At 45.5% G+C, this 27080-nt stretch overlaps 1 protein-coding gene across 11 annotated transcripts in view; it reads left to right on the top strand.

Moving 5' to 3' along the window:
• Positions 1-12204, top strand: part of PALM2AKAP2 (PALM2 and AKAP2 fusion) — a 271664-nt gene extending 259460 nt beyond the window's left edge. For 9 of the 11 annotated variants that reach the window (XM_065655378.1, XM_065655375.1, XM_065655377.1 and 6 more), the window contains 2 exons: positions 1274-1312; positions 8569-12204. In XM_065655378.1, coding sequence (XP_065511450.1) covers positions 1274-1312; positions 8569-8661 — 132 coding nt within the window. In that variant the 3' untranslated portion in view covers positions 8662-12204. The remainder of the gene's footprint in view (positions 1-1273; positions 1313-8568) is intronic. The other 2 variants (XM_065655374.1, XM_065655380.1) reach the window with 1 other exon arrangement.
• Positions 12205-27080: the final 14876 nt, after the last annotated feature.

Below are 27080 nucleotides of genomic sequence, written 5' to 3'. Positions count from 1 at the left end.
AACAAGTGGCAGTGCTTTGTTTCTCTTCCCTGCCTTTTTCCGCTCTTCTTTTATAAAAAACTCCCACCATTGACAGGGGAAAGATAATTCAAAAAGAAATGCTCTTTTTCTGCTCTCCTTATTTAAAAAACTCCCACCATTGACAGGCGAAAGATAATTCAAATAGAAGTGCTCAAACTGTTAGTCTGAGCTAATACAGGGTGCTTCCAAAAAATGGACCCAATTGAGAGGCATTTGGGATGAATTCAACTATCATCTCAATGTTGTCCATACAGCAGGTGGAGAGAAGATAGAGCATTTATAAAAAGGTTATGCAAACTTGATAACTCATTAAACCATTTGTAAATTTTTGTGTAGTCGTGACATGTTGCTGTTGTGAAATTTGGTCCGTGTTTTTGAAACAGCCTGTATTTCACATGCCAGGCTAAGCAATAATCACTTTAACAACAAATAGCTTTCATTTGTCAGCAGGGGACATTTGAATTTGTGCTTAGGAAAAATATTTCCGTACTAAAGAAACAAAAGAGCACATCACCAGCCTTTTTTTAAAAATACTTGAAATGTAATGGGGGAGGGAGACAGGCAGCTGCCACTTGGAGCATTAAGTCCTGAGAGCCGAACGTGGCCCAGTGTTGTGAGTGGGGGGAATGAGAGATGTGCTGGGGTAGCGGGAGCAGTCGGGATGCTGCGGTACCCGAGGCAGAACAGAGCCAGCGCTGCTGCGGGGGCAGAAGGCAACTGATGGATAAAGCTTTAGTTTCTCCCTACATAAGACACAACAAAAGGCAGGAGGGTGGTTTTGGTAGGACCATTTACCCTACCTCTCCTTTAAGCATCACCACCTTCTGTTTTATGTCTGGCTTTGATCTACGCAAAGCGGCTGCTCTGGCCAGGGCTTGCAGGTTTTACTTTCAGAGACGCAGGGAAATGAAGCGCATCTGCTCTTGGAAGAACGTCACTGCTCAGGCAAGGGGACAGTTTCTTCCAAAGAGGATGTGTTACACTAGAGGCTTCAACAGGTGAGAAAAAGAGAAAAAGCAGCAGCCAGAAAACAGGTCAACCATTGATGGTAAACAAGACCGAGACTGGCCAAGCAATGTCATTAAAAAAAAATCACACTGACTAATTTTTTTTTTTTTTTATGACACCAAGTTGCTTGAAATCCTATACTCTGGGATGTGCCAGTTCTTGCAATTTCTTTTTTTTGTTCTTGTTTCCTAGTTAAAACATGCTTGTTCAATGTACTAATGCTGGTCTTTTCCCTTTCTACCAGTACACCTGTAAATTACTGTCTAGCAAGGTTACTTCTGAGGTACTTTTCACCTGCTTATTTTTGCTTCCTCTTGCATGGTGATTCCAAGTGCATGTTGCTGCAGTTTGCATTTTCATGCTGTGTGCCAGTGCTGTTTCATATCAAAACTAGGATGCAAATGAGTGTGGGGGATATTCCTTCTTATCTCTCATCAACAAATATTTGTGTGGCTGTTTTTCTAACCCTTGAATTCTACTTACAATTTCTGGCAGGGGAGGGGTTGTAATTAAAGGGATGGGAGCTGTTGCCCAGGACTGGAGCATTCCTGAGGTGTGAAATGAGAACTTCTCCTTAATCCCTGTTACTGTTTAGCTGCCAAAGCTAAACCCAGCATCCAAGCATCCTCAGATGCTGAGTGAAACTGCTGTAGCTTTCCTTTGTCTCTGGTTACAGTGTATTTAGCCCGTGAAAACCTCTAGTATTCCTTAAAGTGTCCACACACCAACCTTCCGTCTGTGGAAGAAGAGAGTCAGATCCAAGAGCATGGCCGCAGTCTGGCGAATTTTGTGAACCTGTCCTTGTCCCTGTGTGACTGATCACAGTCCCACAACTTAGCATCAGTGTTGGTCTCAGAGTAGAAGAAACTCAGACCTGCTGAAGAAAGAGTATTTACAGTGACATTTGGTGTTTTAGCAAGGCAATAACCCGCACAGTCTTTACCCCTACAAAGCTGGACAAATGCAACGACTAAGAGCAGGGAGTGGATGCCAACTGTACTTCTGCAGTGTTTGTAGGAACGAAGTGCTCAATAATGTGGACATTTCAAATACCTGTAATTTTCTGTGCAGATATATGTGTAAATTTGGAGTTCTCTTAAGAGACACAAACAGATTGTGGTAATGAGGGGCATTCTTTGTTCAGCACAAGCATGTTTTTATAAATATGAACCTTCCACTATTCCCCTATTCCATAGCATATTTGACTACATTATCTACCTCAAGACAAGTATGTGAACATTTTGTATCCTGGAGAGTAAAGCAAAGTCAAGTCTATGCAATTTCCTGTTCATTAAATAATTTAGTGTGGGTTTTATCTCACTGATACAAGCCCGTGACTGATCTTTGCGTAGGGTATTTATAGAGCATTAATCAATATAAGAGCACTGTGCTTTCAGAGACCTGGTTTTAAACACAGGTTGGGCGTCTTCTCCCCTGTAATATCTGCACAATAATCTGAGTAACGATTTACAAACCGTCAGTAGTGACCAGAGCATTGGATATTGTGTGAGAGGCAGAAGCTCAGGTGTAGGTTTTACATGCTCAGCCCTTGTCCTTCTGCTGAGTAGCGTTGTGTGTCTGCCTTGTAAAATCATAATGACACAAGGAGTATTGAGCTGGAAATGAACATGCGCAGGTGGGAAAGGGAGCAGGGATGAAAAAGGCTGTAGGACACGGCTATTCTGTGTGCAGGTTGGAGGGGTGTCATCTGGCTAATCCCGAGCGTTGAGCCTCAGACTGAAGAAGGTTCTCACTGAAAATCTTCAGCTGAAGCCAAGCAGCTGTTTAAAGAGACCACAGATAACTACATGCTTGCACAGAGATAGGTGGTTTTTATCCTCAAAAATCTTCTGCTTTTGGACCTACAAATATACAGATCTTCAAATTTACGGGATGTTATCCTAAGTTTGCTTAGTATTAATTTCAGTCATGCTGTAGGGGATACTGCATTCAGGTGACATTTGTATGATATTAAAAGCTACTACTGAAAAATTTTGATGGAAAACCAACATACTAGATTTGATGGCAGAGGGCACATGGTCTATGTTATAATGCTAACCAGCAGCAGTACAATACTGTTAGTGTGTTGTTTCAAGTAAACGCATTTTTGTTTCAGATACCCAGCTCCTCACTCTGCTCACTAGAGGTCTGGTGTATTCAGGGAATAGTAGTAAGTAGGTACAGTAAAGAAAATACCTTTATACTGAGAAAGAGATGTTCTTTGTCCCTCAGTAGTTCCAGTTTTATGTTAAAGCATTTGGTTTATTGCTCCTGATGCAGGATCAGGAAGCCCATTCCCTGCCCGTGTGCCTGTCCCTTTGTGCACGGCGTGCTCCATGGAGGTGTCTTGTGAAATGACTTTCCCGCATGGAACTGGTAGATTTTAGACACCCAGACCTTTGCATTTTCTTTTCTTTTTTTTCCTTACTTTTAGTTCTTCCAGGTCCAGATGGGAAGAATCAGTAAAATATTAAACTCCAGAAAAAGAATTTTGAATTTTGCTTCCACGTTTGTTTTGCTCATACTGTTGAATGAAAAATTAACCTGTACTGTATAGTAGCCAGTTTTATTCAGTGGTGGGGATAAATGTGCTTTGGACTAGAGCATATCTGTATTCTGCTTTTCACTCTCTTGCTGCCAGTAAGAGGGCAATTATTGTTATGTCTTTTGGAGGGAAACTCAGGACAGGTAGTCTCCATCTCTAGGATGGATAGATAAATCAATCTAACACCTGACAGTGGTAGCTGTTTCGATCTTTTTTTTTTTTTTTTTTTTAAATCCTCAAAGATAAATTGAGTCTGTCAGGAAAGATGTCTCTGCAATTCTTAGTGAGACCTCAGAGTTGCAACCACAAGACATTTTATATCACATTGTTTTTTTTTTTTCCACTGACATGTCCTTACCATTAGGACACAGCCAGCTCAGTTCTTCAGCCTCAACTTGAGTGAAATGTCCCCTTCACGACCTTTCTGATTTTCAGTGTACACCTCCTGTGTGCAGGTGTGGCCTGGCTGCCGTGGGATGCTCCAATCACCCAACCCTGTCCCTGCCCGCACCCGCTGAGCTGCCTTGGGGCATCATCAGGGAGGACGCTTAGGAATCATCGAGGTAGCATTTTGTAACGTGGCCCAAATGCGGCGTGTTACAAACCCCCAAAACAGCCACAACAACAAAAGCAAAAGACTTGCCTTCTCCTGACCTGCTGTGGAGAGCCTCTGAGTGCTGGACTCATGATGGGTCTACAGACAGCCCTGATATCTGCCAAGAATATTTTAAAATGGAGATCATTTGCTATGTTAGGCAAGCGGCTTCTTGGGTTGTGAATTCAGTGCTCCGTGGAGGAGTCCCAATTCTCCACTCAGTCATTCCAGTTGCATGCTATAATTACCCCATTGTTTCCTCTAGTGGGTGTGAAACTGACACAGCCTAGTAAAAATGAGGGTTATTTTAGGTCAAACACTCTTTTCAGTAGATTATTGGGTTGGTGCAAAAGTAATTGCAGTTTTGGACTGTGAATTTTAAATCATTATAACTATGCTCAAACACATCTTTATTAATCAAAACAAGAACCATTATAATCAACACATTTTTTTCCAACGAGAAATAAGTTTGTTTATTCCTGTAGCGTAAAAATCCATGCTTCAGGATTTGACGAACTCTTGGAAAGCATTTTCTGCATCCTGCTGGTGGCGGAAGTGTTTTCCCTGCAAAAAGTTCTCAAGATGCTTGAAGAAGTGGTAGTCGGTTGACGAGAGGTCAGGTGAATATGGTTGATGAGGCAAAACTTCATAGCCCAATTCCTTCAACTTTGGAAGCATTTGTTTTGTGATGTGCACTCAGGCATTATCGTGGAGAAGAATTGGGCCCTTTCCGTTGACTGATGCCAGCTGCAGGCGTTTCAGTTTTCAGTGTGTTTCATCAATTTGCTGAGCATCCTTCTCAGGTGGAACGGTTTCGCTGGGATTCAGAAAGCTGTAGTGGATCAGACCGGCAGCAGAGCACCAGTGACCGTGACCTTTATTTGGTGCAAGTTTGGCTTTGGGAAGTGCCTTGGAGGCTCTTCTCAGTCCAACCACTGAGCTGGTCATGGCTGATTGATGTATAAAATCCACTTTCGTCACATGTCACAATCCAATCAAGAAGTGGTTCGTTGTTGTTGTGTAGAATAAGAGAAGATGACACTTCAAAACAACGATTTCTTTTTATTTTCAGTCAGCTTAGGACGTACCCACTTATTGAGCTTCTTCACCTTTCCAATTTGCTTCAAATGCTGAGTAGAATGGTCAACGTTGAGTTCTTCAGCAACTTCTCATGTATTTTTAAGAGGATCAGCTTCGATGATTTCTCTCAGTTGGTTGTTGTCACCTTCCAATGTCCGGCCACTCTGCTTCTCATCTTCAAGGCTCTTGTCTCCTTTGCGAAACTCCTTGACCCACCACAGCACCGTAGGTTCATTAGCAGTTCCTGGGCCAAATGGATTGTTGATGTTGCGAGGTGTCTCCGCTGCTTTACAGCCCCTTTTGAACTTGAATAAGAAAATCGCTCGCATCTGCTTTTTGTGTAACATAATTTTCATAGTCTAAAATAAGTATAAAACAGTAATAAGTCAGTAGCAAAAAAAAAAAAGCAAGAGAAGCACATTAAAATTATGTATAATACAACCACATTTATTTAAGAATGTATTCCAATATCAAATGACAAATTTCAACAGTGCCAAAACCACTATTACTTTTGCACCAACCAATTACAGAATAATTCTGGAGTAAATATTCAAAAGGACCTTTAACTTATTAGTATCTGCTCTGCTATTTAGAGGGCTTGCTTATTAATACAAAGCCACACATCAGTACTTGTTTCCTTGCAAAGGTTAAGTCCACATTCAATGCCCTTATAGTCTCTCTGATATAATTCTGGAAATAGTTTTTCTTGGAGCAACTGGCAATATTTGCAGAAGTAGATACGCTTCTGTGCAGATTTGCTGACAGGACGAGTTGAAGAAACCCTGTGGCTGTTTTTTAAGACAAAGATGAGCTGACTGATCCAAAGCAGAAATCTTCAAAGTTTAAGTGTCCTGGCTGTTGCAAGCCATCACCAGAGACCATCACAACATTGTGATTTCCAGCAAGGAAGACCCTGACTGGAAACTGTTGTAAATCATGTAAAATCTGTTGTATTTTCAGCTGGCATAGTTCTACAGGCCAAATTCAGCAGACCTTGTTTAAATATACTGCTAATCTGTGACAGTGGCAGTTTTAATTTGGAATCGATGCTGAATTTGCTGTTTTTTCATGTAAATTTCAAAATCCAGTGAGGAGAAGAGTAATTTTCTGTGGTTTATTTAATCATTATGCCATACTAGTCTTGATAGTCTCCTGTCTAGCAGTATTTGTTGCCATCTTAAACAAAAATCACTGGGTTTTTTTTCTCCTTCATTGCTAACCCTGGAGAAACCACTGTCTTTTCTTATTCTGAGAACATAATGATTTGATACTGTAATACGCAGTCCCAGTTGTGCTTCTCCATTGTTCGGTTTGGGTTGTCTTTCCTTGGTTCTGGCACTCAGAATTCCAAACATGTACTTGAAACCAATGGTGCTCATCCCTGCAGCAGGGGTAGCTCCAGGATGCTGCTTACAGACTGATGTCTCAAGGAAATTTTTTACCAATTTCGATTTTTTTTTTTTTTTTTTTATTGTTAGTTTTATGGGCACATTCGCCCTCTGCGGGCTAAAATAGAAACTGTTCAGCCCTGCTCCCTCTCGTGGTTGCTCTGCAAAAAAGAGGCATCATGATTTGGGGCAACATTTCAGAAGAAAATCGCTCCAGTGGACCCGGACCAGCTCTGTAGCTCTGGTCAGCGCAAGGAGGCAGGTGGATGTTAGCTCAAAATCGTCTCTTTTGGCTGTTTTTTCCCTTTCGTTCTTTGGCCTGTTCATAGTCATAGTCAAAAGAACCTAGGAGGGCAAAGAAATACTAATAATAAAGCTGGCCAAACTCCACCCTACCTTCAGCTCCTGAATGGAGGTCTCGGTCTCAGCATAAATGCAAAAGTGTGTTGTCATTCCTGTAAGCAAAGTTATGGCCTGTAATTCCAGCTGGCAGTTCAGACCTGATTTCCTGATATCGCCTGTGCAGGACCCTCTAGTACCTCTGTGCTTTTCCAACCACACCTTGTCACAAGCTGAAAGAAGAGTTTCTTTAATCTTAAGTTATTTATTTTTATTCCAGCCAAGACTTAAGACCTCACTGTATCTGGCTTTCTATACAGAAGAATAAAATAGCATCATCCTTTCTCAAAAGGCCAGCTACTCTTCTACAGTCCAGGAGTGTGCAAAGCAGATTGCAGGATGCACTAGGGACCGGGGATGGCTGGGATTGGTTCTGTGAACAGTCATGTATTTGTTAGGGGTTTTTTTACAGTTTGGTTTTTTTTTTTTTAACTGACTGTGTAAACATTTTGAAAGTTTGCATCTCTGGGAGGGCTGTTCTAAAACACACTGAGTGCACTGGGCATTGGCAGCTTAGCAGTTTGGTCATGGGGCTGTTATTCAGTGTTGGTCAGAAAATAACATTACCATGTGCTTCTGTAAGGAGGCCCCAGGCCCCTTTATGTCTCACTTTGCTGGGATAAAAACACCCACTGCTGTGCATTATTTGCCAAGGAGTACATCAGATGCATATTGCAGTAATACCTTTTGGTTTCAGCTGATATTTTTTTTTAACCTTGCTAAAACACATATTAAACCTGTTTCTTACATTTTTAGTTAATTGTTTCTGTGTGTGCATGTGTGTGCATATGTATAATACATACACAGTGTGTGTCTTTGTATGTGTGCATATATGTGTGTGACCGGGTACTTGTGTATGGAAAATAGATAAACTTATCAAGGCCCATCTTGCACCAGACTCTGCAGGCTGTGTAGGTCCTCCTTGCGTGAGTCTCCTTTTCCATACACACGGAGTGACTTTTCACTCCAGGAGCACTTCCATCATGCTGCATGGGCTTTTCCCCTTTAGCATAGCTGCAAGCCAAAGACCACAAGAAGCAGATGCAGGGGGGCTGCCCAGTTCTGCCTGCGAGGGTGATGTGCTGAAACAAGCAGCAAACTGCTTTCCCGGCCACACGAGCAGCTCCAGAGCAGCCTCTGGACAAAGCTGCTGGCTGGTTGCTGGTTCCTCATGTCAAAGGTGTGCACCTGCCTCTGGGGAGAGGACCAAGACTCTGTGCCCTGCCTTCCCTGGGCAGGGACGGGACAATGTGCAGCTGGGCTGGTAAGGGACAGCTGAAGCGAGCTGGGTGCTGCCAGACAACTGCTACCACTCCTGTCCTCCCGTGGTGTGGCTTTGCTCTTGTGTGCCATCCGCCCCACCTTCACATCAGCAAGTGCTTCATTGCATGTGTCCTCCCAGTTTGTACGAGGTGCGGCACTGGGAGCCCTATGGGAAGGGCTGGTCCCTGCTGCGGTGTAGGGCGTCCCAGCACAGGGGCCACAGGCAGCTCAGTGACATGCTGTGTTTTCCCTTTTTCTCTCCTGACCAGGTCCTCGAGGCGACCAGGGTGAACCGCAGAAAGAGCGCTCTGGCGCTGCGTTGGGAAGCTGGCATTTACGCCAACCGGGAGGAGGACGAATAACCACACTGCAGCGTGAAGACAGCAAGCAGGCACGCCAAAACCAAAAAGAGAGAAAGGAAGAATTTAAAAAAAAAAAAAAAAAACAAAAACAACCCCCCACACCACAAAAGCAGCAGCATTTTAGTCCAATATTTATTAAATACACAACAAACTCAAAAGATGCACATGGACACAGAAATGATCCAGCTCTTGGCAATCCTAAAGCAACAGGAAAACCCCACCTAGAAAATACCCCCTTCTTCTTCCCTCCGTTCCCCCTCTGAAATAATGCAATGGGGAGAGTGCAGGGGGTGAGAGCCCTCAGGGGGGTACAAGGGGACCGTTGTCCCCACGGACTGGAGGGCTTGCAGGTGTGTGGCCGAGATGTCGGCATGGAGGAGCCTGTGGCCGGGGCTCGCTGACCAAATCGGCAGACCTGCCTCGCCCCTGGCATCACCGTCCCCCCAGCAGCTCCTGCCGGACCCTCCTGCAGTTCCTTCGCCTCCCACAGCCGCTGAGCCGAGACCATCAGCGTTGCTTCAGTGTACCCTCTCCAGCCACAAAACAACAATATTGCTCTCTGTTGCTCTTTCTTTAAGGGGACTGAAGAGTTTGGTTTGGGATTGGGGTGGTTTTCTAAGGGGGGTGGGTTCTTTTCCCCTTTCTAGTAATTTTTCTGTTTAAAAGAGAAAAAAAAAACAGGGAGGCAGTTATTGCAAATGTACAATCCAGCACACCCAGTAAAACAGTCCTTGTGTTGCAAACACAAGCCATCACAATTTAGGAGTGGAATAGATGGGGATGAGAGCTAAGCCAAATGGATTACCTTAGCTTTAGGATCCTATATGCTTGCAATATCACTTGAGCTCCAGGTTCTCAGAGCATATTTACCTAACGAAGTTTCTAAATAGAAAATCTGTATTTAGTGGATGACAAGTATTTTTTGATGGTGGGGAGGGAAGAGAATGGCATATGTGTAAAATCTATGAAGATGGATAATTTGAAGTAGAAAGGTAGTGGGAAAGGGATACAAATAAAGGACATTTAATTTTTAAATGAGGCAATAATTGAACTAAGCCAGACTCTGGCCTAGGAAGAGGTATGAAATAAAGAACAAAGATAGTTACGTCTTCAACTATATTTATACAACCTAAAAAGCCTTTGAAGTAGAGTGCTTTGTGGAAGTCTTCACGTTTCCAAGCAACAATAAAAGCTAAAGGGCATAATGAGCTGGAAGGAGCGAGCAAGGAAGAGCAGACAAGGAAAGAAGACATTATGTTTGCCATTCAGCCGGTGTTTTCAGTGCTACAAGCAAACCGTAGAGCCTTTAGTTATTGCTTAGGCTTGGGATCAGCAGTGAAGGGTTAGAGTGGGTCTGTGTGTGTGGGTGGGTGTGTGTGTGGGTGTGTGTGAGGCTGACATACCAGAATGTGTATGGCAGTGTGTGTACTGATTATTTTCTCCAAAGCTGTTTTACCAGCTATAGGGGTGAGTGCTATTTTTTTTTTCTGAAAGGGGATATAAAAACAAGGCACTGAGTTAATGCAGTATTTGTGATATTAAAATTTGACCCAATATGGTATTTGCATGAGTCACAATTAATTGCAAAGTATTGACCAGTTTTGTAAGCTGACAATTAGGAAAAGAAATGTGGTATTTATTCTTGTGCTTTGTATTTGTATGTAGTATAGAGGCTGCGGGTTTACTCTTTCGTTTTCATGCAAGCAATACAATAGGAATATTTTACAACTGGGAACCATAATTTCTGGACTAGAAACCAACAAGTTTGGGAGGTGACAGAAAAAAAAGACATCGAGCTTTTTTTCTATATAAAATTTTCTGTCTTTTTTATAAACAAACTATTATTTTGACATCCTTTTTAAAAATCAGCAGCCAGGATACTGGTCCTCCCTTAAGCCTTTCCTTGGTTTCATGACCTGCTGTGCTGTTATATCCTGAAACAGTGAGCTCATTTAAAATGAGTACCGATACTGTGAACATACTTCTGGTGCTTTTCTTAAACACAGAGCTTGCAACCAAATGATTCCACCCACCCCACCCTCCTTGTTCCTCCAACTTGTGATTTCTGTCCATGGACACTATCATTTTGAGGCTTATTTTCAGGGAATCGTAGCAAATACAATTATATATACTCATTAACTCAGTTCTGTCAATTGTCTCCCCAAGTGCTATTGAACAGAAGACCCTGCTGAACTGAGCGTTCACTGTGATAAGGGCAGCGAGCTTATCTCAAGGATGCTCTCCAAACCCGGGTGCGTGGGGAGTCACCGCACCTATGAAGGAACTACATATCTAATGAAGGGGACCCGTTCTTCGGACATGGCAATCAACAGTGGACCGTGGTTCACGTCTGCGGGTGGGTCGTTACCGTAAGACTGTAGGAAAAGCAACGCCATCAATGCAGCACTGTAGTGAGACCGTACGTCGTGAGGCCACAGCTGTGAGCTCTGCGCATCTGTACCAAGAGGAGTCCTGTCTCCCTCCACCACTGGGGAGACCGTGAGTGAGACTGGGGAAAAAAAAACGGGTTTCCTGAGCAGAGGAGATGGCCCTTGTACTTACAGCGAGGTGGTCGTGCACCAAACCATGCTCTTCAGTTTCCCCTAATATTCGCTCCCTTCCCAGGAACCTGCATCTTTATATTCTTTAACCTGGAGGCCTGTTTTTTCCTCCTGTTTTCTCACTGGAAGCCAGTGACATCAATTACCCATCCCAAGACATCTCTTCATGCTTCGCCACATCCTCCCCTACTGCCACAGTCAGCCCTCAGTCTTTGAAGTGAAAATTATATTGTACCCTTTGAAAGGAGATGTGGTGGTGGAGAGAGGCCAGGCAGGAGTCCTCTGCGCTAGAGGCATTTGCTTTCTGTCCCTGCGACAAAAGTATTTGCATGCATCAGTGCAGGACAGCCAAACTTTCCACCCAGCAGGGTTTTTCTCTTCCAGAAATTATGGACGCTCGTAGTCAGCAGCACACGTTCAGTGCTGTGGGAACAGGAGTGCGATGCAGTTTACTTGCCTCTGTTATTTCATTTGCATGCTACCAAGCTTAGGTGTTTATAAGTATACACCAGTAATACATATCTATCTATATATAACTATATCAAATGCAACAAAAGAGCACTATTGCAGAGTTAACTTTGTCTCCACAAAAGAAATGCTCAGATCCTTTCCCGTGGCAAAGACTGGTTTTAATGAAACTGTGTATTGAGAAATAGTTAAGCATTAGCATTTGTGATTATAATCAGTTTGGGGTTACAGTGCAGGTTTCCTGAACAATTCATTTTAAAAGCTGACAGTTTGGGCTTCATCGTGCTCCATACTGACATTATCTGAAGGAAAATACAGTAGCATTGATATGTTTGGCAACCTAAAGGCGGCATCCTTGTCATGACTTATCAACCGGTTTCAACAATACCTGGCTTTCTGTATGTTAACCACTTAAATGTTATCCTGCTTCTGTTTTATAGTGACTGTGAGGCCTACAATGCAAGTATATAATTATTTTCTCATTAAAACAGAAACCTGTGTTGTGTTTCTATAAGGCTGCCTGTTTCTTCACATCCTTGCAGGAAGTCGTACCCACATGAGCAGCACATGGCTGGAGGAGAGCAGCTTGTCTCCCACCTCCCAAGGCGGTCATAGAATCATAGAATCATTTTGGTTGGAAGAGACAGACCCTCAAGATCATTGGGTCCAACCATTAACCTAACACTGGCACTAAACCATGTCCCTAAGAGCATCGTCTACACACCTTTCAAACACCTCCAGGGATGGTGACTCCACCACTTCCCTGGGCAGCCTGTTCCAATGCCTGAAAACCCTTTATGTGAGGAAGTTTTTCCCTAACATCCAATCTGAACCTCCCCTTGTGCAACCTGAGGCCATTTCCTCTTGTCTTGTGGCTTGTTATTTGGGAGAAGAGACCAACACCCTCAACGCTCCTTTCAGGTAGCTGTAGACAGTAATAAGGTCTCCCCTCAGCCTCCTTTTCTCCAGGCTAACCTCCCCCTGCCGCCCCCAGATGCTCCTCACCAGACTTGTTCTCCAGACCCTTCACCAGCTTCATTACCCTTCTCTGAACTTTCTCCAGCACCTTAGTGCTTTTCTTGTAGTGAGGGCCCAAAACTGAAAACAGAATTAGAAGTCTGTCTCTTCCCCATGACTCTGCTTCTGTCTTTTTATCTGGAGGCAGGAGAGATCTCTTTTTCTTCACTTGGTGGTGTCAGCTGTAGTTACAAGAGCATCCCTGAGCATTTCCTATTAACATGCTCCTGGAGGGTTGCTGAGGACACATCTGCTTCGTGATGAATTGCACCAGCTTTCTTACCTTGCTTCCTTCACACCTGCAGGACCCTTGCCATCCTGCACAGCAAAGCCCGTCATTTCAGCTAGTTGTCCATTTCTCACATGCACAGCTGCAGCAACCAGCTGCTCGGCCTTTGCTGCAGCCCCTCACCCTACTGACATGGTCAGCTAGACCCATCCCTCACCCCTGCTAGGGAGCTGCCTCCAGCTTTGCCTGTGAAAGCTGGACTTGTTGGGATATTGTTGCAAACTGGGCAGGTCCACGGCAGCCTCTTCTCCTCCCTGAGCCTGGATTAGACTGGTGTTTAATTATAACCCTGCTCCACAGCCCATGGGAGGAGGCTGAGGACATGGGTGATTTCAGTGGGAGCTGAGTAGGGCCAAGCACAGCAATTCAGTCTGTGTTCTCCATGACTCAAGCCCTCCTCTCTCTTGTGGACATAGTATCAGAAATGCCAACAGAGGAAAGTCACATGTGGATTCCCTTTCCAGCTAGTAAATACTGCTGGAGTCAGAAGATGGGTTAGAAAACAAGCCTGGAAATTTATCCACCAGTTCTGGTCTCTATGTCTATGAAGAAAAAGAGCTCATTGTCTTTTCAACACAGAAGATTCTTTCTGTCTTCCTTTGCCCTTTCTTGATCTGTGCTAAGAGGGGTAGTGTATTGGCTTTATTGGCACACAGTGGGGAAGGGAACTCCTTCCAGACCTCTCCTTTGGGTGTTACGAGAATTAAAAGTGGAAATTGGGCTTTTGCAGGGGAGCATTTAGATGTCACAGTGATGCCAGTGGGGCGGCAGCAGCTCAGGAATTTTTGCAATGCATTCTGCTGTTACCAGCTAGTGGTATTTGTTTAGTAACATGCACTTAGGACATCTAAAATCCCTGTCACACCATTGCGTAGCCAATATGGCATGTGCCAAGCTTTAGAGTATTTTTACAAAGTAGTTAAGAACTATAAAAGAGCCATTTTATCCATCATTTCTGGCATAGCCCCCATAAGGTTAAGGACAATAAAAAAGCCAGTTTATCCCATATACTTATCCCACTATTTATCCCATATAATTATTCCACTGCTTATCCCATATAAGTAGTTACAGACTATAAGATAGCCACTTATCCATAATTTCTGGCACAGCCCCCCATAAGGCAAGGATATTGCATCTCATAGTTGTGGGTGGCTTTAAGAGGCTTCAACACAATGGGAAAGAAAACGGAGAGACAAAGTATTTCCTCTGCAGAAGTGGGTTTGATTAAACTGCTTTAAAATGAGGGAGAGCGTTCAGTACAGTGCTTTTGGTTGTGAGGCAGAAAAGGAGATTAAAAAAATAATAATAACACAAATGGGTTCTGTAGTGTAAGAAAGCCAAATCAGAGCACCACAAGCAGGGAAGGGACAGGGCTAGGTAGGACCAGAGCTGCACATATTAGCAATGATGTTAGGACTGAAAATTACTTTCAGTTATGTTCCAGTTATTGAATTGACTAGGATGAGCAGTCCACAAAACTATTAGTGTGTAGGTCCAGCCCTGCACTCCTCCCCAGGTTAAAGACTGAACAGCATCCCAGTGTTTCACATGGTGTGAGACCAAGGGCAGGGGCTATCCCGTCATATCAGCAATAGCACTGAGTGGGGCAGGGGGGAGGACAATAAAAAAAATAAAAGCAGACTAACAAACAAAAGCCCAAGCAACAAGAGAAAAACCCCCAAATGCCATCCAGATCTCAAGGTCTGATTTATCAGTGGGGTCTCCAGGAAGAAACTTCTTTTACAAGCACTAGATGTAGCATCAGCGTGAGAGCTCCTGCTCCGTCCCAGGCATGTGTCATCTCTGCAGTGAATTCAGGGCGGTGTGCCACCAGGAGATGAAAAAATTTCAGGCCTTTTTCCAACTGAGAGTGTGGCGGCAGCAGCGAGAAAAATCGATGAAGGAAGAAAATGTGCAAAGCTACTCTGTCACATTCTCCGTTGCTGGAAGTGGCACGGGGAGGTTTGAGTGGTGGGGATTTGTGTGGCAGCAGTGACATCTGGAGGGCAGATGGCACTGTCCATGGGAAGACCTTTGTCGTGGTTTAACCCCAGCTAGCAATATAAACACAATAGCCACTCGCTCACTCTCCCTTTCCACCCCTGAATAGGGGAAAGAATCAAAAGCGAAGGGAGAAACTTGTGGATTGAGATAAACATGGTTTAATAAAATAACATGAATAATATTAATAATAATATATAAAATGAAATAAAAGATACTCAATGCAATTCCTCATTAACTCCATCCGCACCGAGCAGCCAGTCCCAGGAAGCAGCACCTGGTCCTGAACAGCTGATCCCGGAGAGAAAGAGAGAAAAAGGCAGAAAGGCCCAGAGGCCTCTGCAAATGGCAGGATGGCAAAAGGCCAAACTAAAGAAACTCCTGAACAGAACTCCCCCCAAGCAGGTCTCTGTCCTGGCTCCAACCAAAAACTATCCCAAAGATCCCAAGACTCCTTAAATGAGAAGCATGACGCTAATGGGATGGAATACTCTTATTGATCAGTCTGGATGTCAGTCAAGCTCTGCCCCATCCATGCCCCCCTTCCTTGCTGCCTCACACCTGTGGGCTGAGCTCAGAATGTCCTTGTATCTCAGACCAGAGCAATTAAAAACATTAACTCAGTTTCAGAACAAGAAAATAACACCCTGGGACAAAGTCCTGAGACCACATCTGGAATTTTGTGTCCAGTTCTGGGCCCCTCAGTTCCAGAAGGACAGGGAACTGCTGGAGAGAGTCCAGCGCAGGGCCACAAAGATGATGAAGGGAGTGGAGCATCTCCCGTGTGAGGAAAGGCTGAGGGAGCTGGGGCTCTTGAGCTTGGAGAAGAGGAGACTGAGGGGTGACCTCATTAATGTTTATAAACATGTAAAGGGTGGGTGTCACGAGGATGGAGCCAGGCTCTTCTCGGTGACAACCAATGGTAAGACAAGGGGTAATGGGTTCAAACTGGAACACAAGAGGTTCCACTTCAATGTGAGAAGAAACTTCTTCTCAGTGAGGGTGACGGAACACTGGAACAGGCTGCCCAGGGAGGTTGTGGATTCTCCTTCTCTGGAGACATTCAAAACCCACCTGGACGCCTTCCTGTGTAACCTCATCTGGGTGTTCCTGCTCCGGCAGGGGGATTGGACTGGATGATCTTTTGAGGTCCCTTCCAATCCCTAACATTCTGTGATTCTGTGAAAGTCAAATAATGACCGTGCTAGCTACGAAAAAGAGAGGTTTCTAAATGCATGAAGGAAAATTAACTTGTTTTCAGTCAGAGAAGCACAACCTTCATTTCCAAGGACGACCCCTGGAAGACAAGTTCTGGGAACAGCTGGTGCTGACTGATGCATCAGTCTCAGATCCCTACCAGTGCCAAGCCCCTACAATAGCGTTACTAACATTGCAAGCCCGCTTGGGATCAGCAAAGGATCAGGAGGAGAACCATGGCACCTCTCACAAGCTTCTCCTCCCCACCAGCCCTTGCTGGGAGCAACTGCAAACTCTGCATTGCCTCAGCAGGCACCTCGGTGCAGGGCTGTGTCTGGGCACACAGAACACTTCACAAGGGGCCATGCTGCACTGATCTCTTACTGTGGAGACTGTTGCTGGCTGGGAAGGTGTGTGTGGGGCAGGGGGAAGAGTAGGATGCTGAAAACAGCTCCATGAGGACAGGAGGGTTTCACACTGGGCTGCAGCAGAGAGCAATGCGCTCCCCGCTTGTGGTGTCACTGACGGCAAGAGGCTGTGGCTTGGATTGGGGAAGAATACTTATGTATATCTGGAGTATTGTGTCCAGTTCTGGGCTCCCCAGTTTAAGAAGGACAAGGAATTACTGGAGGGAGTCCAGTGGTGGGCTACAAAGACAATTAGGGGCCTTATTTCTTATGAGGAGAGACTGAGAGAGCTGGGTCTGTTCAGCCTGGAGAAGAGAAGGCTGAGAGGGATCTTATCAATGCTTATAAGTATCTCAAGGGTGGGTGTCAAGAGTATGGGACCAGACTCTTTTTCAGTGATGCCCAACGATAGGATGAGGGGCAATGGGCAAAGACTGAAGCACAGGAGGTTCCATCGGAATATGAGGAGAAACTTCTTTACTTTGAGGGTGCCAGAGCCCTGGAACAGGCTGCCCAGAGAGGTTGTGGAGTCTCCATCTCTGGAGACATTCAAACCCGCCTGGGCACATTCCTGTGTGATCTGCTCTGGTGAACCTGCCTTAGCAGGTAAGTTGGATGAGATTATGATCTCCAGAGGTCCCTTCCAACCCCAACCATTCTGTTAGTCCGTAAAATGGCCCCAACAAGCACTTCTTCCTCTTGTAGTGTCTGGGAAAGCTGAACTCTCTTGGCCTTACCTTAAAATGAGCATCAAGTCCTCAAGATGCAATTGAAATACAAGAAGCCAGGAAAATGCTAGCAAAAACACATGGATAATGACATAACCCTGGTGAAGCTGCATTTCATAGCACTCACATGACACTTCAAAAGTGTTGCAAGCAAATCACCAGTCATTAGAAAGGAGGGAAAAGTGTCATCTGCGTGGAGAAAGGTGGAGTTTCCTGATATACAGTGGGAATTGACTTGCCAGGCAGCTTTGTTGCCCCCACGTTGCGTGGAAGAAGCAGAAAGTATTCAGTCCAACCTAACTGGAGTGAAAGAAAGGAGGTGCTAAAGTAGGGCACTTGCTCACTCCCTGGTATGCCTTGTTTGCTTATAGAAGCACAGCTTTCGCATACAGCACCAGCCCAATGTGGACCCAGACTTCCACAGCATTACCCTTTCCTGCTCCCTGCCATCTCGTTGCCCTCTGCTGTTCCCGTCTGGTTTCCGTAGGATGCTGTCCACATCCAAAACATGACTGGTTTGGGGCAGCAAGACTAGATGTCTCCCATGAACAGGAGTGTCTCACCCTGCTTCCACGGATCTTCACGGGATGGAGAAGACCCTATATCAGACCAAGTCCCCAGCCACAGGTCTCTGACTGACCACCACTGCAAGGCCCCATCAGCCTCCAGTCAGGCTCCCGTCCAGGATGTTTTCCTCTCCTCAAGTATTTAACTGGTTTACACTTCTTTGCCAGAGCGCCCCGTGGAAGATGATTAGAGACACGTAAGACAAACCTTGAGTGTACCAGATCCAAAGCACTTAGATACCTAAATACCTCTAAGGACCTTCTTCTTTGAGGGCTACACAGCACTGAACTCAAGTGGAAGCCCATGGATTTGGCTTATGTCAACACACTATAAAATGATGTGGGTATGTTACTGGGGTTGACTTGAAAACGTGCTGAGGGAGAGCCAGGTGAAACAAAAGCCTTCTCTTGGTTGTATTACTCATGCAAAAAGATGCTTGATTACAGCTTTTCTTTAATGCTGTGTTTGAGGAAAACAACTGAGCCAAGCTCCAGCCATGGAGTGCTGCATAGAAGGCAAACTGAGCTTGTATGAGGTGGAGAGGGTTGTTTCTACAGGGGAAGTTAATTGCAAGTTGTGGGACTTTATGTGTAAAGAAAGTGAAAATTTCAGTCAGGAATGGAGGGAGAAGGGGAGAAGTAAAGCAGGTCAGAGGGGAGTGGTATAAACAGAGGAAAACAGAAATATAAGTAGGGGAAAATCTTGCTGATGGGAATTTTTCATGCAGGGAACCATTTCTGAAGTCAGGTGAAAGCATGCTCAGACAGTGTTCGAGCAGGGATAGAAGCTGTATGGCAAAAAGCATGTTTACCCAAGCTCTCTGGAAACCAGACCAAAAACTCTGCCAGTTGCAGCATGGATCTCACGTGCTGCCAAGTCCAGACTATGGCAGTGCAGGACAAGGTCCAGCTCAGCTGTCCTTCTTGGACACTGTTTGCTGAGTCAGTCTTCAGCAGAAGGGAGCCAGGAAATAGCTGAACGATCTTGTTGCTCACGAGCTCCATAATTTATTGACATGCAGACTCTTTGATTTTATAAATTAAACAATAAGTCAATATAGTTTGTCTAAGCGTTGCAGGATGTTTCCAAGGAATTTATTATCAAGATGCCTCAGCACTAAAGGAAAACAGCATTTTCCCTTCCAAAACAGCATTTCAGTGCCCCAAAAGGTTTTATTCTTCAAATCTTCCTTACTCTCTTGTTCCCTTCCTTTAAAGAAGTGTTAAATCAGCATGTTTTTAAATGTCAGGGAGGTCACTCTGGGTTTACTCTGTACACATCTGCCTGCTTTGCCCTGGACTGCCCTGCCCTGAAAACTCATGGCCAGACATGACCTGATAGCTGGAAACAGCTCCCACTGGCATCTTGGAGGTGACATCCAATGCAAAATCCCTGAAGGACTTGAACTTGGATAGCTACTGACCCTTGGAAAGTGGTGGTGTGGAGGTGTGTGACACATGGCAATGAGAAGCATGAGCCCACATCACCTGCACCTGGTCCAAGCCCTGCAGCAGTAAAGCAACCACATCTACAGTAGAGCAAGAAAAGCAAGGTCTTTTGGAAGGAAGAGAATGCACTTGACATGGCCCTCAGCCATGTCCTCTTGATTTTCAGCAAACAAGAGTGTCTTAGGTCCTGCAGCAAGACTGAAAATTACAATTGTATATATATTTATTTGTGCGTGTTAGACACTGAAGAACTGTAGCCTGGAAAAAGTTAGCAGCAACAAAATTGCTGGAAAGCTGCACGGGCTTTCTTGTTTCCCTGGTACCTTTTACCCAATACTCATCTTCAACTCCAAAATTCCCTGCAGATCAGTGGGACTCTTCAGATAAAGGAAAAAACATGCAGTATTTTAGTCCCATTAACGTCTTTTTGTACACATACTGGAGTCCTAAGGATTCACAAAATCTTCCAAGGCTGTTCATTCACTAGATGCCTGGGAGGGTGCTAACTGAAATTCTCCTGAGCATACAGAAACCTGCCTTGCCCTGTCTACATGAGCTTTCTCCAGAGCCTAGACCTTTCTCCTGGAGCACCTTGTCTGATGCAGGTTTGTGGGACTGGGGAACCCCAGACGCATCTGCCCTCTGTGTCTAGTAGAGGTGACACCCCTGCATGGGGTTCCAGAGCCTCAGTGGCCCTTGCTGCTTTCCAGGGAGGGCTCCACCAGCACCAAGGTGGCGGCTTGTCCACCCAGGCACATCTGTCTCATCTGAGGAAGACTGGTGCCATTTTCCACCAGTGCCCTGCAGCAAAGCAGGTTAAGACGTGGTCCCCTGTAGCCTTCCAGACACCTTCATGGAGGATGTTGGCACCTTTCCCTGCTGTCCCAGGGACCTCTCCGCCCCACCGGGGCCCAACAAGAGCCTCCACCCTCATGGGGCTGCAAGCTTGATAATTAGCCAGGCGTGGCTGTGGCACACGTTAAAAAACAGGGTTAACCCAGTTATCTGCTGTGCCTCATTATGCCAGGTTGCCAGGAAGTCCTCAGTCAAAGACACTGCCATGGAACCTGGGACCCCAAAACCACCTTGGGCTGGGTTGAGCAGCCACCACCAGCTGTGCTGACAGGCTTGTGAGTGGTACATGGAGCACCTACCTGGCCCTGAACAGATGTGCTCTGTAATCAAGGAAAGGGTTTGAGAGCTTGTTATTGAGTTTTTCCTGTTTTTAATTTCTGAGCTGCAGAGGTTCAGTAAACATCCCCCACAGGAAGAGCTGCCACATGGAAAAAGAGGGTGATGTGGCTCATAAATCTCACCAGAGTGTGCTGCAGCATCTGCAGCTTTTGGGTTGTGTACACAGTTTCCTGGGGTTTTTTTAAACAAATGATGCGAATGTGTTTGACAGGATGTTGTGCACAAAATAGCCTGGAAAATTTAAAGACGCAAGCAACTAAAAAGCCATACCTGCCCAGAAAAATCAGCACTCTTCTTTCCCTTGCTCTTATTTTCTTCTTCCTCCCCCCTCATTCCACAAGGATGGGTGGCTTACGATTTCTTTTTTCTCCTTTATTCTGCCACATTAACCTTTCCAATATGCTTTGTGTACAATTTTCCTCTAATTTCCACCTGCACTTAACACACAGTTCCTCTCATAAATCCCAAGCCAAATTTACTCACACATTCCTTCTTCTACAGAGCTTTTACTTACCCTTGATGCCATTTCTCAAACTTGTTATTATTTAAATGTGTTTGTAGGCTTTTCGGTACCCATTCACCATCACCATAAGAGTTTCTAGACCTACATAAAAAATGAAAATGTGAAGTAGATAACCAAAATTATTTCTAAATAGCTTTGGAGAGCACTTGAGAAGAGGATGGCAGTCTTTGGTTTTGAACCAAGTTTTTACAGATTATTGACCGTGGTTCATTCAGTAATGAAATTTTTTAATAGTCGTGTTTTTGCTATAGTTGTTTCATTTTTCCAGACTGTCCACTTCTGCTTTATTCAACATACGATTCCTCAAGCTGTAGTTCTAGTATAGTTTATTTCGTCCCATTTCTCAAGTCCATTGCTGCCTGCACTACTCTTGAACTTTGCAATGCTTCTGTGCCAAACCTATATACACTGACAACATTTTAAAAAATACATTAATATTAATGAAAGGGAGGATGTACACACAATAAAAATAATTTAGCACCAGGATTATCTGGCCTTATCTAAGAACTACAGCTGTCCTGTGGTCCTGTTGTCCTGTGGTCCAGCTGATCAGGCAGGCACCAGGTACTGCAAGAAACTTTTTCTCCTGCTTTCATGGAGAGGATAATGTTAAGGTGTACAGTCTGCTGTCAGCACTATTAACCACCCAAATTCCTCAAGCTAAAGAAAAAAGAAGCCAACTCAGCAAAAAGCGTGTGTTGAGGATGCTGTGTTTTGTCTTTCCAGCAGAGGGAGAAGCCCACAGGAGACTCCAGCCAGGTAAGCAGGAAACTGAAATGAGAAAAATACACAAACCCGTGACATCTGGGGGTGAAAGCAAGACAACGCAGGTTTCTGTTGCTGCTTGGTCAGCCAGCATCTGTCCCAAAGATACACGGACAGTGCTGCTGTTTCCAGCTCCTCGCTGCTCTCAGCATTGCTCTCAAAGTGGTGGGGAGCACCAGCATCTTCCAAGGGAAAGAAGGTGGACATCTCCTATCCTGGCAACGACTCACAACTTCTCACTGTCCTTCATGTCAGTGGACCCTATGAGGTCTCTCCAAATCTGTTCTCCATCTTGTTTGCAGCCTGCACACTGCCCTGGGCTTTGCTCATGTGGGGCAACGGATGAGGCCTCAAGGCACAAGGAATAAGACGACATGTGGATGTGCAGTATCATTGTTCAGTGGATGAGGAACTGGTTGGATGTTCACATCCAGAAGGTAGTGGTCAACAGGTCAAAGTCCAGATGGAGACTGGTGACAAGTGGTGTCCCTCAGGGGTCCGTACTGCAACCAATACTGTTTAATATCTTCATCAGTGACATAGACAGTGGGATCAAGTGCACTCTCGGCAAGTTTGCAGATGACGCCCAGTTGAGTGGTGCAGCTGAAACACCTGAGGGATGAGATGCCATCCAGAGGAACCTGGACAAGCTCGAGAAGTGGGCCCATGCAAACCTCATGAGGTCCAATGAGACTAAGTGCAAGTTCCTTCACCTGGATCAGGGCAACCCCCAGTATCAATACAGGCTGGGGAATAAAGGGATTGAGAGTAGCCCTGTGGAGAAGAACTTGGGGGTCCTGGTGGATGAGAGATTGGACATGACCCAGCAGTGTGCACTTGAATCCCAGAAGGCCAGTCGTATCCAGGGCTGCATCAAAAGGAGCGTGGCCAGCAGGTGGAGGGAGGTGATTCTGCCCCCCTGCTCTGCTCTGGTGAGACCCCACCTGGAGTCCTGTGTCCAGCTCTGGAGCCCTCAGCACAGGACAGACATGGACCTGTTGGAGAGGGGCCAGAGGAGCCACCAAGGTGATCAGAGGGCTGGAACGGCTCTGCTGTGAGGACAGGCTGGGAGAGTTGGGGTTGTTCAGCCTGGAGAAGAGAAGGGTCCAGGGAGACCTTATTGCAGCCCTTAAATATTTAAAGGGTGCTTGTAAGAAATGGGGACAGACTTTTTAGCATGGCTTGTTATGACAGGACAAGGGGTAACAGTTTTAAACTAAAGGAGGGGAGATTCGGGATATACATGAGGATGAAGTTTTTTACAATGAGGGTGGTAAAATACTGGAAAAGGTTGCCCAGAGAGGTGGTGGATGCCCCATCCCTGGAGACATCCCAGGCCAGGCTGGACGGGGCTCTGAGCAACCTGATCTGGGTGAAGATGTCCCTGCTCATGGCAGGGGTTGGACTAGATGAGCTTTGAAGGTCCCTTCCAACCCGAACTATTCTATGATTCTATGTGCTAGCACTGCCTCTGGCCTGAGTTTCCTCTTCTTCCCTCAATTAGCAGAGAGCAGATATCCATATACATTATCTCAAGATGTCTGGTGGGGCTGTACCTCCTGAATCCTGGCCTAGGGGTCTTGGTGTCTGAGACACATCAAGGTGCTCCTGTAAGGGTATGGTCCTGCTTTTCATTACAGCAATGGTGGACTTACCAGTTGTGCTACAGACATGCTGGCACCAGCCCTGTGAGCTTCCACATGGCCTGTATATCATTTTCTAGAGCTGCTGAAACAAGGCTGATGGGGCAGCCTTTTACCTCCAGGCAGTGGCATCTACCACTGGCAGCTCTGGATCCCAGAAGATGACTGTCCAGGACCAGGATACTGCATCCCTGTGGCCATGCAGCCGCTGCCAGGAGCTGCTCCCCAGCCCCATGCACCAGGCTTTCTGTGGAGCCACCGCTCCCGTTTCATCTCCTTCTCTCTTCTCTCATGCCTTGCGAGGACAGGGGCAACATGTAATTGAACACCAGCCAGTGAGGAAGCCAACCTCCCAAACCACAGAAAGAGCACAGCTTGGCATTACAGTCTGCGGTCATCTGTGATGAGATGTGGTCATTTATGATGAAGATGTGTTTTCCGAAGTAAAACAGGACATTACCAAAATAGGTGCTTCTCCCCAGTGTTTTCAACCAGCTCTCCCTCTCTCTGATGCTGTAACGGGACCATAGCTCCATTCAGGCTCAGATCCAAGTGCTTCCCAGTCATGTTTCCCCACCTTGCCACCACCACAAAGCCACAGCGCGTGTCAGGACAATCGGCATGTACCGAGGAGGAGTTACAGAGCTGATTTACCACTGTGGAGACAAAACGTCTTGCCGGCCAGAGACTGTAAATCACAGATCCCATCAGCGGGCTTGGGCAAGGGAGATGAACGTGCCCATGTTGGATTGCAGTCCTGGATGCGAAAAGGACCTTTTCAGATGGAGACTGCTGGACACTAAGCTCCAAAATGCTGGTACCTGCCAAGCCTGGCTGCCCTGGCATATTGAAATGCCTACATCAGCCCCATTCAGAAAAAAAAAGTGATGTAACTGTCACAAATGGTTTATGAAAACAAAAAGGAATACTGCATATGAATGTATAACATCACCACGGGGAGACATTAAACACCTTCATTTGGCCAGACTGACAAATGTCCAAGAGCTGGTGCAACATGGTGCTGACCTGTTCTCTGGTGGGCCTCCAGACAAGACAACTCTAGAGAGCGACGCCCTAAAATGATGCATGTCTTTTCCAGCAGGTTACACCAGTGTGTTTCTGCCTTTGGACTACTCTCAGTGATTCTGTAGGTGCATTTTTTCTTAGATGTCATGGGCCACTCTCTTAAAGCTCCACTGTGTTTATGCCACACAAACTTATTTTAAAGTGGATGCAAATGCCCCTATAAATATTAGTAATATGAGAATTGGGCCCCATGGAAAAGCTGATGCTAGAGAATAGTAATTTTGAAGTCTTTGTGGCATCAAGTGATTACATTATACATGAAAAGTATTTTGCAGTGGGAAATATTCTGGAGCCTGGGTTAAACTCTTACTGTAGCACTCACTGCTTTGCAATTACTGATGTGAAATTATATCCTTCCATGAGAACTAGTTCTAAAAAGTAAATTTAATGTGCATGAACACTCATCCTGGAAATGTATATGTAATTCATGAGATCACTAATGGCATTTAGCACAGTTCATTAGCTATCTAGGCGTGAATAGCATTAAGCATAACACAGTATCACCTAAATGTCAAGAGTGTCAGATGAATAAGCCAGACAGCCTGTACATGCAAAAAAGTGTGGAGGAAAATTACCTGTTGTTTAAGAGTTGAGCAGACCTGCAGTCTCTCAAGCACAGTGCCTCTAATGCACCTCTACACTACAAGATAACTGATGTCGCTGACTGCAGCTTGAATGGGAAAAAGTAATTTATCTTTTCCTCTAATGTCTGGTAGAAGAGACAGGGCTCCCTGGGTGAAGTGAAACGTGGCAATTCCTCTGGTTGTGTTTGTTGCTTAAATTGGTCACAGGCTGATGGTTTGGGGTTTTCAGTAAGGCTGTCTGGAATTTCCATCCTCTGGAAATGTCCCAGGGTTTGGAGAAAAAGATTTCTCCCACTTCTGAATAAAAACTAAGGAAACCAGACACCTTTTGCAGAAAAGCTGAGGGAAAAGAAAAAAAACCAAACCAGCTGTTGGAACAACACACACTGTATTTTACAGCTGGCTAGAACTCTTCTGGCCTGACCAAAAAAAAAAAAAATTCAGCAAATCGTTCCGGCAGACAATTCCCCACTCCTTTCCCTGTTAGTTCTTGGGATTTTTTTTCCTTGAATTGAAATATAAAATAATTATTACACAACCGAACTGAGAGTGAAAAAATGAAACTCTCAAGGCATGAGTACACAGGCATTGAGTAAATGTCACCTGAATCAATAGAGAGTGCAACAGATGGAGGTTTTTACATTGTTCTTGGAAATTAATCATTAATTTATTTTTTAAAGTAATCATCATAAATCTTCCTGGAACAGACTGTTACTCTGCCTGTTATGATTCATTAAACCAGTGCAGAATGAGATCATTATCATTTAAGTTAGCATTTTTGAGGCTGCCAAGTGTCCTCAAAGTATTTCCTGCAGCTGAGGCCACAAGCATCTTCCTCGGAGCTGGCAGCCTCCGCGTACCACATCCTGCTCCAAGAGCCTCTCTTGCCTCTGGCAGCCGCACTGTCGCCCCACAGGGACCCTGAGGTGCTCGCTTTGCTTGACCCCCTCGTGCAGCAGCCAAACTGGAGGCTGACTTCAAGCTGCAAGGGCGCGTGAAGCATCAGTGCCTGCAGAGAGACACGGGCACTGCCCCATGAGCTGGGACTGGAAAACGCTCCTCCGGCGCCCAGCTCTCACCCACCCCAGTCTCCAGCTCCCCTGGCTGATTACTGGGGCGCGGTGGTCACCAATGCCTTTGGATAAATCGTGAATTTTTCTCCTCCTCTTGGAAAATCCCACGTTTTAAAGCCAAAGGATGCAGCGGCCAGAGTGGCAGCCATGGGAGGCAGGTCACCAAAACCAGGCTTTTCCCCTTTTATTTTTGGTGTAAATATGTGACTGCATTGTTGAAACAAGAATACCATAAGGGGCATAATGCAGCAACAAGGCAGGCAGGACAAGGTAAGGGCAAAAGAGCCAATGACATATTTGTGTGGAAGAAAGGGAAAAGAGCTGGTGGTAAGGGGAATTCACAAATTACCTGGCAAAAATGCGCTCAGCTATCCTCTGCCCCCACAGCCAGCCTGAGAGTCCTCTGACTTGTGAAGGATGCCAAAAGGGGAGAAAGAAAAATTAAAAAACCAAACCAAGAGAAAAACAAACCACCACCCCAAACTGCAGCAATTAGTTGATCAGGGCATTTTCACTTCCTAGGCTGGGAGAAATTCCCCTGGGTCATCTGACCTCTGTTGAAACCACACCAGGAAGAGGAGCAGCGGCAGCTGGCGGGTGCAGGGCGTTCTCCGGCTCTACAAAAGCCTCTAGTTCGTGAGCCAAACATCAGAGCAGCGCAGGGATGTGCGTGCGTATACATAGCAAGGCGAGGTGCAAATATCCTCCCAGCCAGATCATCTCTTGCACAACTCTCTGACTCCCTGCAGCCCGGCGGACCTTCTGTTTTTACCTCCACCGCTCCTCTCCAAGCATGCATCCAGAGCAGAGCTTCTGAAGAGCCATTTCCCACAGCTCATCTCCCTGAAAACAGGTCATCGCCAGCAGC

This window comes from Caloenas nicobarica, chromosome Z (assembly GCF_036013445.1).
Source record: "Caloenas nicobarica isolate bCalNic1 chromosome Z, bCalNic1.hap1, whole genome shotgun sequence".
NCBI lineage: Eukaryota > Metazoa > Chordata > Aves > Columbiformes > Columbidae > Caloenas > Caloenas nicobarica.
Note: the sequence above shows the minus strand (reverse complement) of the source record. Positions and strands in the feature narration are given on the sequence as shown.